Here is an 18,264-nt window from a genome sequence, read left to right as displayed (position 1 = left end):
GTGAGATGGTGGAGAGTGCTCTGTCCAAACTGAGGAAAAGAAAACAGGGGTGCATAGAGAAATATAGATATTCTCTATATGTGAAATATATATATGCAAGATAAATATATATATTCTATGTATGTACAAAATATATTAACAATGTATGTACAAAATATGTATATTATGATTATATACACAATGTACAATGTATATGGTTGTGTATATATGTACACAATCTTAGTGAGACGCCTTTCACTTCTGCATACGGAGATGTTTTTTTTTGTTTGTTTGTTTATTTTTTTAAAAAAATCTGTATAGTCTTGGTTATGCTTTCTGTGGAATCTCCACTTCTTCTTGTAGAAAGAAACTCTTAGTTTATTGAGAAGTGGTAATTATTTTGAAAACAATGAAACTACATAAGGAAACATCTGTGTGTGTCTGTATATGTGTCTGTGTATGTGTGTGTGTCTGTGTGTGTGTGTGTGTGTGTGTGTGTGTGTGTGCGCGCGCGCGTGCGCGTGCGTGCAATGAGGAAAATGGAAAGAGCTTCATAGTCTGCAGCAGTAATATCTGGATAAGGTGGTATAGTGATTTGGCAAATTGGTCAAGCTGCTCACGTCCTAGGTTCTTAACAGCACATCCGGATCTCCACCAGTATGAGGGACTGAAAAAGTGAACTAAACCATAAATGACTTTGTGGGTCTCTGGGTAAGAACAAAATAGCAGGGGAAGGTAGTGTGTGTCTGTTGCCCTGTCTTTGCATTTAACTGTACATGCATTTAATATATAATGGATTTTTAAAAATAATGGATTCATTTCCACTAGTAAAAATTTAATTTTTACAAGTAAGAGTACATTTTTCACTAGTCGAAGTTCAGTTTCGACTAGTAAAAATTATATTATTTGTAACGTGGATCGATTAGGCGACGAACGCATGTGCGGAGAAGAACGAGATTTGTTACGAGCAAATCCAGAGTCGTAGTCGTTTGAAAAGTCCAATGTCATACAGTCAATACGAAGAGTCCAGGAAACTTAAATGAAACAAAACACGCGATGACAAAACAGGGGCTAGGAATATCACAGAGACTAGGAATAACATACACGGCTTGTCTTAATAGAGTGGCTAGGAATAATATATGGGCTTCGATTAACGCACGGAGGCTGCAATTACAATGACCAGGAAACACACGGGCAAAAAAGGCAGATTTTACATACACAAGGTCATGAGGACTTCACTGGACATCTTAAGGATTAACCGATAAACATTTAAATGCTGTTGAATGAATCAAGTGAAAATCTATGATGCTTTACTTCACTCTCAAATTAACTCATTTTTTGGCCATACACCTGTCTTGCTAACTGGTTGAGATCAAAGGGCTTCTCTTTGCGCAGCCACCTAGCTAGCATATCCACCATGTGAGGCATTTACAGGATATTCTGTAAATTGTAGCTGCAGAAAATAACCAGGGGTTACACTCTCCCTCTCTAAACGTCATGAGTCTCTGCAAGAACATCAGTCAAATGCAGCACTAACTTACAAGCAAATTCTTAACCTGTAGGAAAGACTGGTCAATTGCTGGTTCCACTGGGTTGCCCAGTAATTTCAGCATGGTGGCCATGACCCCTGTGAAGTAAGCAGAAATTATGCAATAAACTATATAAACAAGATGTGCAGGGCATTCAGTAAGATGAAGGAACATTGTTTTTCATATAATCTTAGATGTGTAATGAAGTCTAAAGCAGATTATACTGTAAAGAGTATAAAACAGTGTCTTCTGCATATGAACTAAAATATATGGAGTCATGAACTAGCCATAGGCAAATTTGATGTCCGTCTAGATGTTACTGATCATTTGGGTATTTTTTAATGTTCGCTTTAGGATGTTCCTATAGCTCCACAACAGGTTCTATTGTAGTTCACGTCGGACGTTCCAAAACATACATTCACAGGATGCTCGGCAATGTCCCAGTAAAGTTCCCAAAATAATGTTCATTTTGTTAACTTTAGGGAATGTTTGAGAACACTATATGGACACCTGCACATCACACCTACAGGAACAGGTATTCATATGGAGGTGATCCTACCTTTGCAGCTTCCATTTTTCTTGAGAGGCATTGTACAAGATTTCGAGGTGGGTCTGTGAGAATTTTTGCCAATTCATCCAGATGAGCATTTGTGAGGTCAGATACTGATGTTTGGTTGAGATTGCCTAGCTTGCAAACTCCATTTTAGTTCATCTCAAAGGAGTTTGATGAGGTTAAGGTCATGGCTCTGTATGGGCCAATTAAGCTCTTCCACACAAATCCTACCCAACCATGCCTTTATTTACCTTGCTATGTGCACTGGGTCACAGTATTGTTGGAACAGAAACTATTCTGGGTCACAGTATTGTTGGAAGCATTCAATTGTCCAAAATCTCTTGGTATGCTGAAGTATCAAAGAATGAATGAATTAAGTTATATTTATATAGCACCTTTCATGGAACCCAAGGTCACTTTACAATTAACACACACACACAGCTTTTACATCGAGTTACACACCATTAAGATTTCCCTTCACTGGAACTAAGGGGCCTAGGCCAACACCTGAAACACAACCCCATAGTATTAGCCCTCCTCCACCAAACTTTACAGTTTGCACAATGCAGTCAGGTAGGTAGCATTCTCTTGGTATTCACAGAACCCAGACTCATCCATCAATCTGCCAGATAGAGAAATGAGATTTGTCAGTTCACATGACACATTTCCACTTCTCCAGAGTCCAGTGGCAGCATGCTTTGTGCTATTATGCTTGATGATGTAAAGCTTGCAAGCAGCTGCTCAGCAGTAGAAACCCATGAAACACCAGGCGCACAGTTTTTGTGCTGATGTTAACGCCAGAGGGGCTCTGGAACTCTGCAGTGATTGAATGAGCAGAGTGTTGATGACTTTTCCGCACTGTTTGGGTCAGCACTCAGCGACCCTGTTATGTAACTTTATGTGGTGTGCCACTTCATGGCTGAGTTGCAGTGGTTCCTGAACTCTTCCACTTTTCAATAACACTGCACACAGATGATTGTATAATATCCAGGAGGGAAGAAATTTCACAAATTGATTTGTGCCATCCTATTATAGTACACTCAGTGAGCTGTGTAGAATGAACCATTCTTTCACAAATGTTTGTAAAGGCAGACTGCATGGCTAGGTGCTTGGTTTTATACACCTGTGTCAGTGGGGCTGATTGAAACACCTGAGTTTAGGGATTAAGTGGTATGTCCCAATACTTTTGTTCACATATTGTATATATTCTAAACAAGTATTAAATATCAGTAATATAGTAACCTAACTGAAACATAGGATCATGGCTATATAAAAACATAAAGGACTTTCCACAAACGTCCCTGCAAAGTCCCCTGGACGTTGCCAGGATGTACCACGTACATCCTCTAATAATGTCCTATATTTTTGTCCTAACATTTTGAAAGACCCTACAAAAAATGTTCAGAGGACTTTCACAGGGGATGTCCCTGGGACATATTTTTTCTTAGCTGGGTGTTAAGGAAGACAATATTTTAAAATAAACAAGTACATGCTCTATCATGGAAAAAATGTTTTTAGCCAGTATCCCAACAAAGCATCACAGAATCGGTAAGAAGAATGAGAGTGAGATCTCAGCATGAGAGTGCATGTGAATGAGAGTGAATGAGAGTGCATCTGATCTCACCATAGCCAAGAGACTCATGTCCTTACAGGACAAGTACCAGCCATCCAGCCATCCAGCACATAGTCTGGTTACCATCTTGTACTGCAGCACTGGCAGACTAAAGAAAAGTTACAAATAAGCTGTCAGGCTACTGAACCAGCTGTAGGTCATTCCCTGTAATATTACTGCTATAGAGTCAACCTTTTCTCAGCATACTTATATACTGTATATACTGCACATTATTTTCAGTGCTGCTATTCTCTTTTGCACATCACCTTAGGATCAATTCGCAACGTCTTTAGAAGATGAATGAATGAAAAAATGTACATACGGTATGTTTTTTTTTCTCTGGTACATATTGTGTTGTAGAGAAACAATGTTATATGAGCGTCAGCACAAAGATTTCATGAGGGTATACAACTGTGCATGGGGCAAGTAAACTTTGACTTTTTGAATAACATGATTGAACAATGTATGAATGTATGAACATATAAATAATACATACAGTGAATTAGACCTATTCAATTTTCAGCAAAGAAAATGGCTATTTATAACTCTCATCAAAATAAATATATGCTAAATACTTTAAATATATATATATATATATATATATATATATATATATATATATATATATATATATATATATATATATATATTCTTCAGTGGATTTTGATCGAAAAAATATTAAATTATTTTTAAACGTGTATATTGCCAACAAAAACACGTCTGGCCTCCTATAGCGACGAGGAAAGTGGAAGGAGGAAGGGAGCTTAAAGTAAATACGAGAGAGAGAGAGAGAGAGAGAGAGAGAGAGAGAGAGAGAGAGAGAGAGAGAGAGAGAGAGAGAGAGAGAAGGTGGAGAGAGAGAAGGAGAGAGAAAGAGAGAGGGGGGGGGGGAGAGGGAGAGAGAGGGAAAGAGAGAGAGATGCGGTTTGAGCTTTTGAAAATACGGACCAGGCACAGTTTGAGAGGACCAGTTGAGTGAGGCAAACGCGAAAGAAGGTTTTGCTCCGCTGCTCGCATAAAAGCGCTCATTCATTTTCCTAAATGTATGCTTTGGAGAGAACCTCCCCGGCCCAGGAAGAAACCGCTAAAAACACGAAAAGTGATGAGAGAAAGTTCTAAACAACGAGAAGAGTAAATTGCAACTGAAAGAATAACTGCAATTATTAATATATGTATATGTAACATAACATTGCAGCTCGTTGCTGTGGTGTAGACATATTGAGTAGAAATCTGAAAACGCTGGCAAGTTTAAAATAGACTGAACATTAGTGAAAACAACAGGTGAGCCTGGCTGTTGTTCATTTCACCGTTTTATTGGATCCTAAATGAAGGCTCAGTTCCGACAGCAGGTGCTGAGAGCCTCGGAATTACAAGGCTGCTGCGCGAACCTGCGTTTTGGATCAGTACTTTTTCCCTGTAACTTTAGAATTTATACGGAAACAAACAAGGTAAGGAAAACATGTTTAGTACGTTCGTCAAACTACTTTAACTATGCATGATACAGTAAACAATGAATATTTTCCAAAGCACGGCCGTTGCCTGAGTCAAATGCGTAAAATCTGATAAGCGTTATGAGAGCAAGCCACTGTCTTTCACGTGCAGGCAATGTGAAAGCGTGAAGTTATGACGGCTATCGGACTTGTGCTCGATGCGCGAGCCACTGGAACGGAACCTTGACGGATCCCCCGGGGAATACGCGCGCTTAAAGAACGCGTGAAAGCGCATTGACAGTCCATGTACTGCCCGTAAACGAACTGTGGGAAAGTTGCATGGACAGAGGCAGAAGAAAGAAAAGAATCCAAAAGATACGAAAACTCACATAACTTGCAAATGGAGATTTACAACTACATGTTGTGGCTAAAAATCACTGTTCTTTTAAAAGGTAAGTTGTTGGTTTTTTTACATAAAAAAAATTTGCACTGTACGCAACACATTTAATGTTTGATGCCACAGTAGGCCTGCAACACATCTTCAACACTGTACACCTTCCAAAATCAGAGGTTGAACCGATGTGATACTGGGTGCAAGAAATGAGACTTCAGGCATTTAAATTGCATGTCAGGCTTCCCTTCCCTGAAACGCGAACTGTTCAGTGTTTTTCCCGTTGTGCTTACATTTCCAGGGTCGCCACCCACGAGACAGATAGGTGCAAATGCAAGTGGGAGCGCACGTCAGACGTGCCACAGAACGGGACGCTTGCGCCCTGTTTCTCGATGTCAAAATAATATTTCCCTGTCCTTATTCGATTTTTCTTCATTAGATTCTTAAAGTGTAGAGCACTTTGGAGAATATTAATTGTTTTTAAAGGGCTCAATAAATAAATAACGCTGGAGTTGGTCTGCCCATACAGTTTCACATAGCCTAAATCAACACAAACGTGCCTACCGGCGCGCCTCAGTGCGCAGCGTACCTCGGTATTTCCGCTGCAAACCCTTTGTTTTTCCCAAGCGTTAAAATCAATTCAAGCCTCTCAGTTTCTCGTTCGGGTTATTGACCTTAAACGTACCGTGACTTCACACGTCAAGGTCGAGGAGGCAGTGAAGGACGCTTTTGCTAAACTTCAAAAGTGAGACAGAATTTTAGATTAGGTATATCTGCGGGCTTCAGTGGCATGTATGAGGCTACTTGATCCAAAGGGGAAAGGGGGCAAAATGTCTAGTAATTTGAGCTGATGGACCACGTAGGCCAGACTAACGTGCGCGCGCGCGTGTTTTCTAAATGTGATTATGGACGCTAACGTCTATAATGACGTCACAGCATTCGTGCGGTCAGACTCCGGATATACATAGCATATGTGTAGTTTATACACCCTTAATAGTACATGAATAGCTAACTGTCAGTACATAAACCTCTTTTGAAGTTTAGAATATGTGTTTTTTTTTAAAAAATTTAGTTACTGTTTTAGTTTTTAGTTTTAGCTTTTAATATTAGTTAAATTACAAAACTGATCCTTTAAGGTATTAAATGTGTACTTTACCAAGTTATTGTGCTATGCATGTATTTAATTTTTTTCTTAGCCATAGTAGGAGTGTATATACTCTGTGTGTGTGTGTGTGTGTGTGTGTGTGTGTGTGTGTGTGTGTGTGTGTGTGTACAGAATTCCTTTTTTTGCTAATGGATTCCACAGATCTTTGTGATGAACATGCTGCCGTCCTGCTCTGTTTTGCTGTAGTTTCAATGGAGAATGCATGTGTGGGTTCGGGAAATTCTGTCCCTCTCCTTCTGTGTCTCACCGTCCATTCTTCCATCCTACACCTCAAGAGGCCTGGGAAGTTGGGAATAAAACATGATAGGATGGGGGAAAAAACCCCTCCAAAAACAACAGAAAGAAAATAAGAGGCTGGACAGTAAAAGGTGGTGTGAGAAGTCTTTGTGAGAGACAGAGAGAGAGGATGTGAGTTCTGAGTCATTCTAACAGAGCGAATGAGAAAAGACACTATTCACTTGAAAAGGTGCACTCTTATAAAAAAAATTCTAAGCCAGCTCTCATATTTATCATTTCTGCTGATATCAATGCTGGTTCTGAAGTTGTGCTACGTCTAGAAAATTAGAACATATTATGTTATATATAGACTATGTATTTTATCACCGTATAAATATTCATTAACCACCTGCCCCTTCTGATGGAACTACGTTTAACCTGTGAACAGGTTAAACTTAGAATAGAGAGGGCCAGACAGAGTGAGGGAAGAACACTGAACAATATGCCATTAATGAGGCTGATTCCCTTTTCAGAAGAAGATGCTGTTTTACAGTAATATGTCCCATATGGGGGAGCACGTAACACTGTCTCACACTGGCATGACTGGCCTGTAGATTTACATCCTGAGTACAAGTGACATCGCAGCTGTGTGGGAGCTTATGTTTGTTTTCAGAGGGTTTGAGCGTGATGTCTATAATTATGCATATACATCAAGGCACTGATCACATTATTGCTTTCATTCTCTTTTTTATCTCTCACACTTAACTGTTTCCACTCATTTCTTAAGGAAAGTGTATGCACGCATATGTGTGTGTGTGTGTGTGTGTGTGTGTGTGTGTGTGTGTGTGTGTGGTTGTAGTTGTAGCACTATTTCTGTTCTGTTCTCATGCATCCTCATGGATATAATACAAGAGACTGTAATATAGAATATGCTCTTTGAAAGAAACTATATAGTTTGCTTATAAAACTCACAGATGTTTCTGTCTGGGATGTGGATAGAATTATGTTGAATTCAGCCCAGGATCAAAGGGTCAGGATAGTGATAAATGGTAATCTGGGTCAGAATCTACACAAGAATTTATCCCAATCTCTGACCTTCACAAATGAAGTAATCTAAGTATGTGTGTGTGCATTGATGTCAATGTAGACACATAGATCTGACCTGCTTTCACGACTATCCAGAACTACTCTGTGTAAATGTTTGCAGTTGTCATGACAAAGCTCTGGAGGCAGAGATCAAAAAAGCTAAAAAAAACCCCAAGAAAGCACACACAGGCACACACACTTGCACACAAATGAGCACACGCGCGCGTGCGGGCATGCACGCATACACACTCACTCACACACACACACACACACACACACACACACACAGACTTTCTTCATCTCTAAGCCATCTCAAAAGAATCTTAGTAAGGAGACAAGTGTGAGAGAAAAAAAGAGTGGGATAATTAGAGGGTGGACAGGAATGGGAATGACAGCCTGGCAAGGACATAACATGGCTAAAGGCGGGATGGGAGGATACCAGGGCATTAAGAAAGAGACAGGGAGAGATAGAGACAGGCAGACAGCTAGACGGAAAGACAGGCACACACACAGGCTGGCACAGAGACACTGTGAAAAGGAAAAAGGCAGAAGGAGAGCGACAGAGGGAGAAGGCCAATAGTAAGTCTGGAGGATGATAAAGGAACAAGGGTCATGACCCCAGCAAACAAACGTGAAGGTTTAAGAAGAAATAGTGAACATGTTCGATTTCTCCTCCAACCCATCTGGAATGTGTCATGCTCATTTAACTGACCTGGGTGAGATAGAGGGAAAGAGAGGCAGACCAGGAGACAGAGAGAAAGAGAGAGAGAGAGAGAGAGAGAGAGAGAGAGAGAGAGAGAGAGAGAGAGAGAGAGAGAGAGAGAGAGAGAGAGAGAGAGAGAGAGAGAGAGAGACAGACAGGCTGTGTGCAGCAGTGGCAGCGTCATGTTTGAGGTCAACTGGGTTTGGTTCTTTGCCTGCTTTCATTCTGGTTCTCCTCCTTTCTAAGGCTATTTCTGGGTAAACAAGCATAATGAAACCCAGTCAAAGCAGAGAGAGCGAGATGTCTACGTGTGTGGGTTAAAAACACACCTCACACACAATGCTGTGGAATACTGAATTCCCTTTTGGTTCTGCAATATGATAGATTTGAACTTTTATAGCCTTACTTTTCGATAAAAGTGTGATTAACCTGTCATCAAGAAAATATCCCATTATACAAAACTGTTTTGGTTGAAGTTGTTTAGATCTCTGTTGCTTAGTGGTGCAAAATCCCCTGCAAGGATTTTTCTACTAGCCTATAACACACAGACACATACACACACACACACACACACACTCTCTCTCTCTCTCTCTCTCTCTCTCTCTCTCTCTCTCATGTTGTAAAGGCAGGTCTGTGTACCATACAGGGAGCTTCTATGTTCAGTAGTTATTATAGGCCACACCCTTCCCTCTCTGCATCTATCATTTTCCTAAACTGTACTCAGCGTCCGAAGTCCCCTCAACCGCATTAATTCACTATTGTGCGTGCAATTCCTACACTGACCATTGAAAGAACCCCTTCTGGTTATCATCCTGAACCCCAAAGCGATGTCCCGTATGCTGTGATGTCACAGCCTGCTGTTGTCGTGTCTCGTGGTCTGTGCTGGCGAGCCCTTCATGCTGCCCGTCTCGCCGCTGCTCTCTCTTGCAGGGCTGTGCGACTGCTTCAACATCGATGTGAAGCAACCTCGCATCTTCACAGGGCCCGAGGACGCTCTGTTCGGCTTCTCCGTGCTACAGCATGAGGTGGATGGAGAGAAGCTGTGAGTTCCCCGGTGCTGCTCTTTCATGACTTCTGCCAGATGAAATGGCTTTAATCATCAAGGTGGAATTTTGAGGTAATCTGAGTAATCTGAGAAATAGCCCGCATGGGGAATATCTGGATAATTTAAAAAACGAAGCCCCATCAGAGGACAGCGGATGTGTATTGTCACAGGCTTGTTTCCCCTTTGTTCTGGCACGGACAGCTAGAATATACTTAAAAAACACCAAAAAAGCAAAAAGGGGATAAACAATTAATCTTCTGTTTCTCAGATTAAAAGATAAGATTACTTCTTGTGGGTTACTCCCATTGTTACTGAAATAGCCAAATGACCAACTTAGTTTACCTTTTTTGTTTGTGATACAGGATGCTGGTCGGTGCTCCATGGGATGGCTCACCCAATAATAGGAAGGGAGATGTTTACAAATGCATTGTGGGAGATGAGGTGAACTCCAACTGCTCTAAAGTGAATCTAGGTAAGAAAGTCACAGAGAATAAGAAAAAAACGTTAGTGGCCAGTGTACAACCTGAAAACAGAGTAACCTTGTTTTCACTCTCTTCACACAGCTGAAAGTGCATTCCAGAATGTGTCACGGAATCTGAGAAACTCACACTTGGGAATGACGCTTACGCCAGATGATCCTAATGGGTTTCTGGTAAGCTCATATTGTAGATGACAAACGCACTGAAGTGTAAGTGGTAATATAAGTGGTTTTCTTCTGTGATGTCAAAGTGTGGGGTGAGGTGGGGTGAGGTGGGGTGGGGTGAGGTGGTTTACCTTGGAAATCCCCACATCTCTCAACCGATGTCTTTTTATATGATCACTTGGTCACTTCCTCTGTATATGTGAAACTTCCCTCAGTGTGCACCATGTGGATTTGGCGTGTGTGTGTGTGTGTGTGTGTGTGTGTGTGTAGGTGTGTGTGTGTGTGTGTGTGTGAGCTCAAATTGTATTCATTCATAATTGTAAATTGCTTTGGAATAAAGCATTAGCTAAATGCTGTATATGTAAATGTATAACATATATTGAAAATATGCATAAAATATATAATGTACACCATTCAACCAATATCTGAAATATACAGTACAGTACAGTATATCACATTATCACATTATGTACTTCTAAAGATTATATTAGCTCCTATAAATGTTTTAGACATATTTAGAAACCGTGTATGTGTGTGTGTTTGTGTGTATATTTGTCTCTTTGTGTCTGCACATCTGTATATGTTTAATGTGTGTTAATGAGAAGGTGAGTTTAGCTGAGTGATTTTCTTAAGAGAGCACATATGCATGGACAGAGGGATAATTGATAAACAGAAAGGATAAACAGACAGACTGTTCAGTCTGCTGCACCTAATAGTGGCACGCGTGGTTTAATTCAGCGTGAGCCCCCTGAGGTGTGGCTGTGGTCTCAGTGTTCTTGAGGCTGGGTCCTGTTAGGTTCAGGTAGGGGAAGCGTCAGTAACCCCCCCTACATGCTGAGCTCGGAAACGGATGGAGGCATATAGGAGGCAGGCTGAGAGCAACATGGAAACCTCACCTAACCCCAGACAAAATAGCAACAGACCCATTCACACATATAATTACACAGTTTCACTCCCCACACACAAACACAAACGCGCATGCACACACACAGGTGAACACAGGGTCATGTGTTGGGCAGAACCCAGTGACCCAGTTCAGTCCAGTTGTGGATCTCTTCTACCATTTGGTTTGGTAAAATTGCTAGATGGCTTCTGCCAATATTCATCCACTCCTATGTGTGTCTGTGTGTGTTTGTGTAAAACCAAAAAATACTTGTGAGTGCCTCACTTAGAGAGGAATGTTTGACTAAGATGGGTGTATTATCTATGTGTGTGTTTGTGTGTGTGTGTGTGCGTGTGTGTGTGTGAGAGAGAGAGACAGAGAGAGAGAGAGAGAGAGAGAGATTGCCAATACACAGCACCCCCTTAGGGATTGAAGTCAGGCAGAGTTCGTTAAGATCTGTACAGCACTAGCACACTGTGTCTCTCTTACATGGCAAGTCTGTTACATTTCAGACACTATCAAGCATCACCACATTAAGTACAGTATATGCCAGTTGAAGTGCGCGAGTGTGTGCATAACAAAGCTCTCTTCCTGTGGTCTGTGCTATAACGGGATCGGAATGCGACTCCAGCACTTTGTAATGACAGGTCTTGCAAAAGCCATAGCACCTCTCGATCTCTTTCTGTCTGTCTTTCCTTTCATCTGGCTGTCTCCCTCTCCCTCTCATCTTTCTCTCTCCACCTCCGTGCATCTGACTAACATTCACAATGACAGGGTGAATGTCACCACCCCACTGATGTCACAGATCCTCCACTAACCCCACTAGCTCCTACCGACCCCACCAAACCCTTCACTACCTCCATTGCCCCACAACCCTTCACCAGGGCCTCCATCAACTCCACTACCCCACTACACCCAACCAGACCCGCCACCACACCAAACCAGACCCTCCACCACACCCGACCCAACCCTCCACCACACCCAACCAACCCTTCACCAGGGCCTCCATCAACTCCACTACCCCACTACACCCAACCAGACCCGCCACCACACCAAACCAGACCCTCCACCACACCCAACCCAACCCTCCACCACACCCAACCAACCCTTCACCAGGGCCTCCATCAACTCCACTACCCCACTACACCCAACCAGTCCCTCCACCACACCCAACCAACCCTTCACCAGGGCCTCCATCAACTCCACTACCCCACTACACCCAACCAGACCCTCCACCACACCAAACCACACCCTCCACCACACCCAACCAGACCCTCCACCACAACCAACCAACCCTTCACCAGGGCCTCCATCAACTCCACTACCCCACTACACCTAACCAGACCCTCCACCACATCAAACCAGACCCTCCACCACACCCAACCAGACCCTCCACCACACCCAATCAACCCTTCACCAGGGCCTCCATCAACTCCACTACCCCACTACACCTAACCAGACCCTCCACCACATCAAACCAGACCCTCCACCACACCCAACCAGACCCCCCCAACACACCCAACCAACCCTTCACCAGGGCCTCCATCAACTCTACTACCCCACTACACCCAACCAGACCCTCCACCACATCAAACCAGACCCTCCACCACACCCAACCAGACCCTCCACCACACCCAATCAACCCTTCACCAGGGCCTCCATCAACTCCACTACCCCACTACACCTAACCAGACCCTCCACCACATCAAACCAGACCCCCCCAACACACCCAACCAACCCTTCACCAGGGCCTCCATCAACTCCACTACCCCACTACACCCAACAAGACCCTCCACCACACCCAACCAACCCTTCACCAGGGCCTCCATCAACTCCACTACCCCACTACACCCAACAAGACCCTCCACCACACCCAACCAACCCTTCACCAGGGCCTCCATCAACTCCACTACCCCACTACACCCAACCAGACCCTCCACCACACCAAACCACACCCTCCACCACACCCAACCAACCCTTCACCACACCCAACCAACCCTTCACCAGAGCTTCCATCCGCTCCACTCCCCCACCACCCCTCCATTATTCCATTGTTTCTTTCATCTCATGGTACATTTTCCCTCAGACTTCATTTTTCTGTTTTCCCTTCCCCTATCCCATTGCTTACTTTAGTTTCACAGGCAAATAAAGGATCTGCTTTGAAGACATAAAGATGTTTATGTGATTTTTTAAATTCTGTCTCTCTGTCCCTCCATTCAAAACAATTAAATTACTTCAGTGGTGTGCAGCATACAGCTCTATATAGTATTAGAGTATTTAAGACCAAGTCCATCATTTCTCACCAGCTGTCTCCCCCTAGCTTGTTTCCAGTATATAGTTTTCCTTTTCCACGCAGCTTTCTGTTTTCTACCACATGCCCTTGCCTCTGTCCATCGCTCATCTCCTGCTTTTATGGGTCCTAGCAGTAGCCCTGACCGAAAGACACCGAAGACGCAAACCACATCCTCTGTCCAAATAAACATCCCCTGGTCTGTTAAGCTACTAGTTTACTAGTGTTGTTACTCAACTTCAAAACCCAACTGTGGTAATATTTCAATACTTTTATGATGCAGTATTGGTTTGGCAGGCAGTCTCCTTCATTCATTTACTGATTCTAAGACATTAAAAAGGAAGGAAAGACCTTGTGCATGCAGAAGGCGAATTGTTTAGCACGGTGGGAGCATTGTGTATAGTGCTGTGCAGTGCAGTGCCCTAGTGTCCAATGTTACAGTGTACAGCATCACAGTGGACAGTGGACAGGTTTATAACATCATGGTGTACACTGGTGTACATTGATGCAATTGTACAGAGTCATGGGGTACAGTCACAATGTACAGTGTTGCGGTGTACAGAGTCACAGTGTACAGAATCGTGGTGTACAGCGTCATGGTGTACAGAGTCATGGTCTACAAAGTCACGGAGTACAGAGTCACAGTGTACAGTGTTGCGGTGTACAGAGTCACCGTGTACAGCATCGTGGTGTACAGAGTCACGGTGTACAGCGTTGTGGTGTACAGAGTCATGGTCTACAGAGTCACGGAGCACCGAGTCACAGTGTACAGTGTTGCGGTGTACAGAGTCATGGTGTACAGCGTCGTGGTGTACGGAGTCACGGTGTACAGCCTCGTGGTGTACAGAGTCACGGTGTGCAGTGTCGCGGTGTACAGAGTCACGGTGTATAGCGTCGCAGTGTACAGCATCTCTGAAGCGTGTTGTCCATCAGCTCCTGTTTGTTCACAGGCGTGTGCCCCGCTGTGGTCGCAGGAGTGCGGTACATCCATCTTCAGCACAGGAATCTGCGCCTCTGTTAGCGACGACCTGGAACCCAAAGAGATAATCGCCCCCACCGCGCAGAGTGAGACCAGGCCTCCACACAAGCTCACTCTAACACTACGCTTCCAGAACCATGCAAAAAACATTGACGACAACTTTTTCTGTGCGTTTCAGGGTGTACTACCTACATGGACATTGTAATAGTTCTGGATGGTTCTAACAGTATCTACCCCTGGTATGAGGTGCAGAACTTCCTGAGTAACATCCTTAGCAAGTTCCACATCAGTCCAGAGCAGATGCAGGTGAGTGTGGGTGAGCGGGAGCTTCGGACTTCACGGGTCTGGGTTTCCTGTTCAGTGCTCACACTCGGTTGTGGAGAGCCATAGCACTGTACAGCTTAGTACGTTCCATGTTCTAACTCACATGATAAGCTCATGTTAATTGGCCAGTGCGTTGAAACCGATCTGTTACAGCAATAAATGTTAAACCACTAAGCTGCAGTGCTATCAGCCATTTAGGTATGACTGAAATGACAAGCGAAACTGCCCTAAGTCAGCAGGAGCTCCTACACAGAGCTCATTGACATTCATAAAGCTGTGTGTATGTAAGTGTGTGTGTGTGGGGGGGGGGGGGTCTGTTAGTGTGAGTTTCTGTGTGTACACATGCATGTGTGTGTGTGTGTGTGTGTGTGTGTGTAAATGTGTCTGATACAGTCACAGGCTTGTCCGCTGATTGGAAAAGAGCCCAAAGAACTGGATCAGGGTAATAAATGGTCATATTAATATAAACGGACAAGAGCTATGGTTCCAGTCATAGAGGAGTGGAAGGGACCAAGAGTTAGAATTTATAAATGTGTGTGTGTGTGTACACGTGCATGGGAGGGTAAGTGATACAGAGAGAAAGAGAATGCTCTTATGTGTCCTTGTCGGCGTTATGTGGCTTGTGAATATGGGCAGTAAAAATCAAGTCATGCATCTGTCAGTAAGGCAGTAAGCATTCTCCGGCCACACTGGGCTAAAAGGAAATTCCTCTGGTTTGTGGAGCGTTTCATACCCTGGCACAGCTGCACGTCGCTGGAATGTTCGGTTTGGTATGCCGGCGTGGCCGCCAACGTCTGCTTCCATTCAGTCTGATCCATGCGCCCCGCCCCATGTCTGTGTGTGTATAGGTGGGTATCCTGCAGTATGGGGAGATCTCAATCCATGAGTGGTCCCTTAAGGACTATCAGACGACACAGGACGTGGTGGGAGCGGCTAAGAACATCAGTCGGCAGGAGGGGCGGGAGACTCGCACCGCATACGCCATCCACATGGCCTGGTAGGCTTGCCAGTCATGAACTCAAACCCACATCCAGGAACACCCTTCTCCCCTTTATGTCTTATCTCCTATGTCTTTCTTCTTTTGACTGTTATCACGTGTCAGCTTTTTGCACATCACTGTCGGCATCCAGTGCGTGTTCGTGTGGAGTTACTCAAGCAAACCGCTCAATGGTGCCTTTGTTGTTGAAGACACACTCCAAGCTCTGTAACACTATCGCCGCCCTGGAGACGCATGCAAGTGCCTCTCTCGTCTTCCCCTCCTCCTCCGCATGTCTCTCCGTCCGCACGGTCTCACTGCGCCCTCTGTCTCGCTGTGCCCTGTCTCACTTTTAAACACTCAAGCTAAACACACCCAGAGTACTTACTCCGTGTGCTACAAGGACAAACCCCTGATGTGAAGCCTCACTGAATAAGCCCTATGTGGCTATTAAACAGGTTTTAGATGTGCAGTTGGTGATCTGAACCATTTCCTAACCACTTCCAACCTCCACGTCCACGCTCCTCTGAAGCCATGTCTGTTAACTGCACACTCGCTGTGAGCCATGCTCATTATCTTGGCCCGTATAGGGCTTTTATTGATGCATATCCCCGGCAAATCTTTTGTTCGTTTTTTGATGTTCAGTGCGCCAGCAGTGTCGAGGTTTCTTTTCATTTTTATTTTTACCAAATGCAAACGAAACTGCATCAAAAGTCACTGCTTTATTCAAGTATAGTTTCACATCCTTCCCCTTGAGCTGACAAAGGACCGCCTCTCCATAAGGCCATTGTTGGGGTAACACTACTAGCTGTCTTCCTATGGGTGAATGATTTATCAGGTAGCATAGAAATCCCACACATATGCTGTTCTCACTGCACGCAACGCAATTGTGGATGTATATATGGAACCTACTGTCATATGACTAAAGAAAATTGATGACTCTTTACTGGTCACTTTGTTGCTGTTTGTGTGTATTAGTGTTTGTGTGTGTACATTGTTATTTGGTCAAAAGCAGGAAATAGAAAGCAGTAAGGCTCAGATCGTTGATAGGCCGAAGGATAGGAGGCGCTGAATCAGGTACGCAGCAGAAGCACAGCTTGTCGCGCCGAAGGCAGGTACCTGCGGAGCGTTAAACAGTAAGGTAGCATAACATTTGTGTTGTGACAATGCCACATAGATTTTCCTTTATTGGACCAGTTCATTGCAGGTATAAAGGTGTGCACATTCTCTTATGAACTCTTACCGAGCAAGACTTGCCCTCCAGATGAAGTGACGTGACAGCAGTAGTGCGGTGAGGTGTGTAGGGCCACAATAACATTAATGTGTGCAAATGCCAAGAGGGCAGGACAGACAGAGCTGGATCAGCACAGCTGCAGGTGGGGCTACGGCACTGCAGACGTGGCTTTAACCTCTACAGCTGTGCAAACACATATACGCGCACAAACGTATGGGAGGACAACCGCATATTCCTGCAATTTTGGGGTCCCTTTCTAGAACAAAGACACGGGTTCATTAAACCTCAAACGCACTCATTAATTTAAACATTGTAAAGCAAAAAACAACAACAGTGGTAGCCATATTACTCCAGATAAAGCACTCTATAAACACCCACCCAGGCATGAACACTGGCATCCTTATTCCCATGCTCTCCCACTTTGTCTTACAACTTGATGAAAAAACTTGTAATCTCATTTTTTCCCTCAAAATCTCTCTATAAATTTTATTGTCACATATTTTCTAATTTCAGGACTACTGTAAAGCCATTATTTCTCTCCCCATCTCTCTCTCTCTCTCTCTCTCTCTCTCTCTCTCTGTGTGTCTCTCCCATCCTCCTTCATACTACTTCTCATTTACCTCATTAAGAAGCAAGGCCACTTTCATCCTTCAGCGCCTCGCGGCTTTTACGAGTGACGGCATGAATGTTTATAGCAAGTAAACCACCTCTGTTTGTCACAGACCACATCAGATGTTTCTTTAGCTTCCATCTCTGTTGTAATGAGTCATTTACTCCCATGTGGTGTTTGGGATGCTGTGATGCTACCATGCATACATCCTCCTCTCACATGAGCTCTTAATCCCCCTTTTTCACCTGCTTTTATCGCTCTCCAGCCTCCTCTTTCCTTTCTAACCCACTGCTCTGTTTTTCATCCACACTCCTCTCTGCTCTGTTCTGTTCTATTCAGATGTGATCTGCTCTTTTCTCTTCCCCCTGATCTAGCTCTCCTTCTCTCCTCAGCTGGACGGCTCTTTCTCTGGATGTAATTAGGCAGGAGGCTGCTGGGTGTTTTTAAAGTCACTGGCTCTTGCGGAGAGCCACGCAGTTATATATAGTCTGGATCTGGGAAGCCGCCTGAAAATCACCGAGTGGACTAACGCTGAGGTCGCATCGCAAATTTCCACTTTAAGGCACTGGTCATGTTTGCACAAACAGGATGGAGTGTGTGTTTGCGTGTGTGTGTG

The 18,264-nt window shown here is 43.9% G+C and overlaps 1 protein-coding gene across 1 annotated transcript in view; it reads left to right on the top strand.

The window, feature by feature from the left end:
* The first annotated feature begins 5,339 nt into the window (after window positions 1–5,339).
* Window positions 5,340–18,264, top strand: part of itga10 (integrin, alpha 10) — a 28,706-nt gene continuing 15,781 nt past the window's right edge. The window contains exons 1-7 of the mRNA XM_026999250.2: window positions 5,340–5,555; window positions 9,595–9,706; window positions 10,072–10,181; window positions 10,273–10,361; window positions 14,476–14,590; window positions 14,683–14,810; window positions 15,677–15,825. Of these exons, the coding sequence (XP_026855051.2) occupies window positions 5,504–5,555; window positions 9,595–9,706; window positions 10,072–10,181; window positions 10,273–10,361; window positions 14,476–14,590; window positions 14,683–14,810; window positions 15,677–15,825 (755 nt within the window). The 5' untranslated portion in view covers window positions 5,340–5,503. The remainder of the gene's footprint in view (window positions 5,556–9,594; window positions 9,707–10,071; window positions 10,182–10,272; window positions 10,362–14,475; window positions 14,591–14,682; window positions 14,811–15,676; window positions 15,826–18,264) is intronic.

The sequence above is a fragment of the Electrophorus electricus genome, chromosome 10 (genome assembly GCF_013358815.1).
Source record: "Electrophorus electricus isolate fEleEle1 chromosome 10, fEleEle1.pri, whole genome shotgun sequence".
NCBI classification, from domain to species: Eukaryota; Metazoa; Chordata; class Actinopteri; order Gymnotiformes; family Gymnotidae; genus Electrophorus; species Electrophorus electricus.
This window is presented reverse-complemented; position numbering and strand designations above follow the sequence as displayed.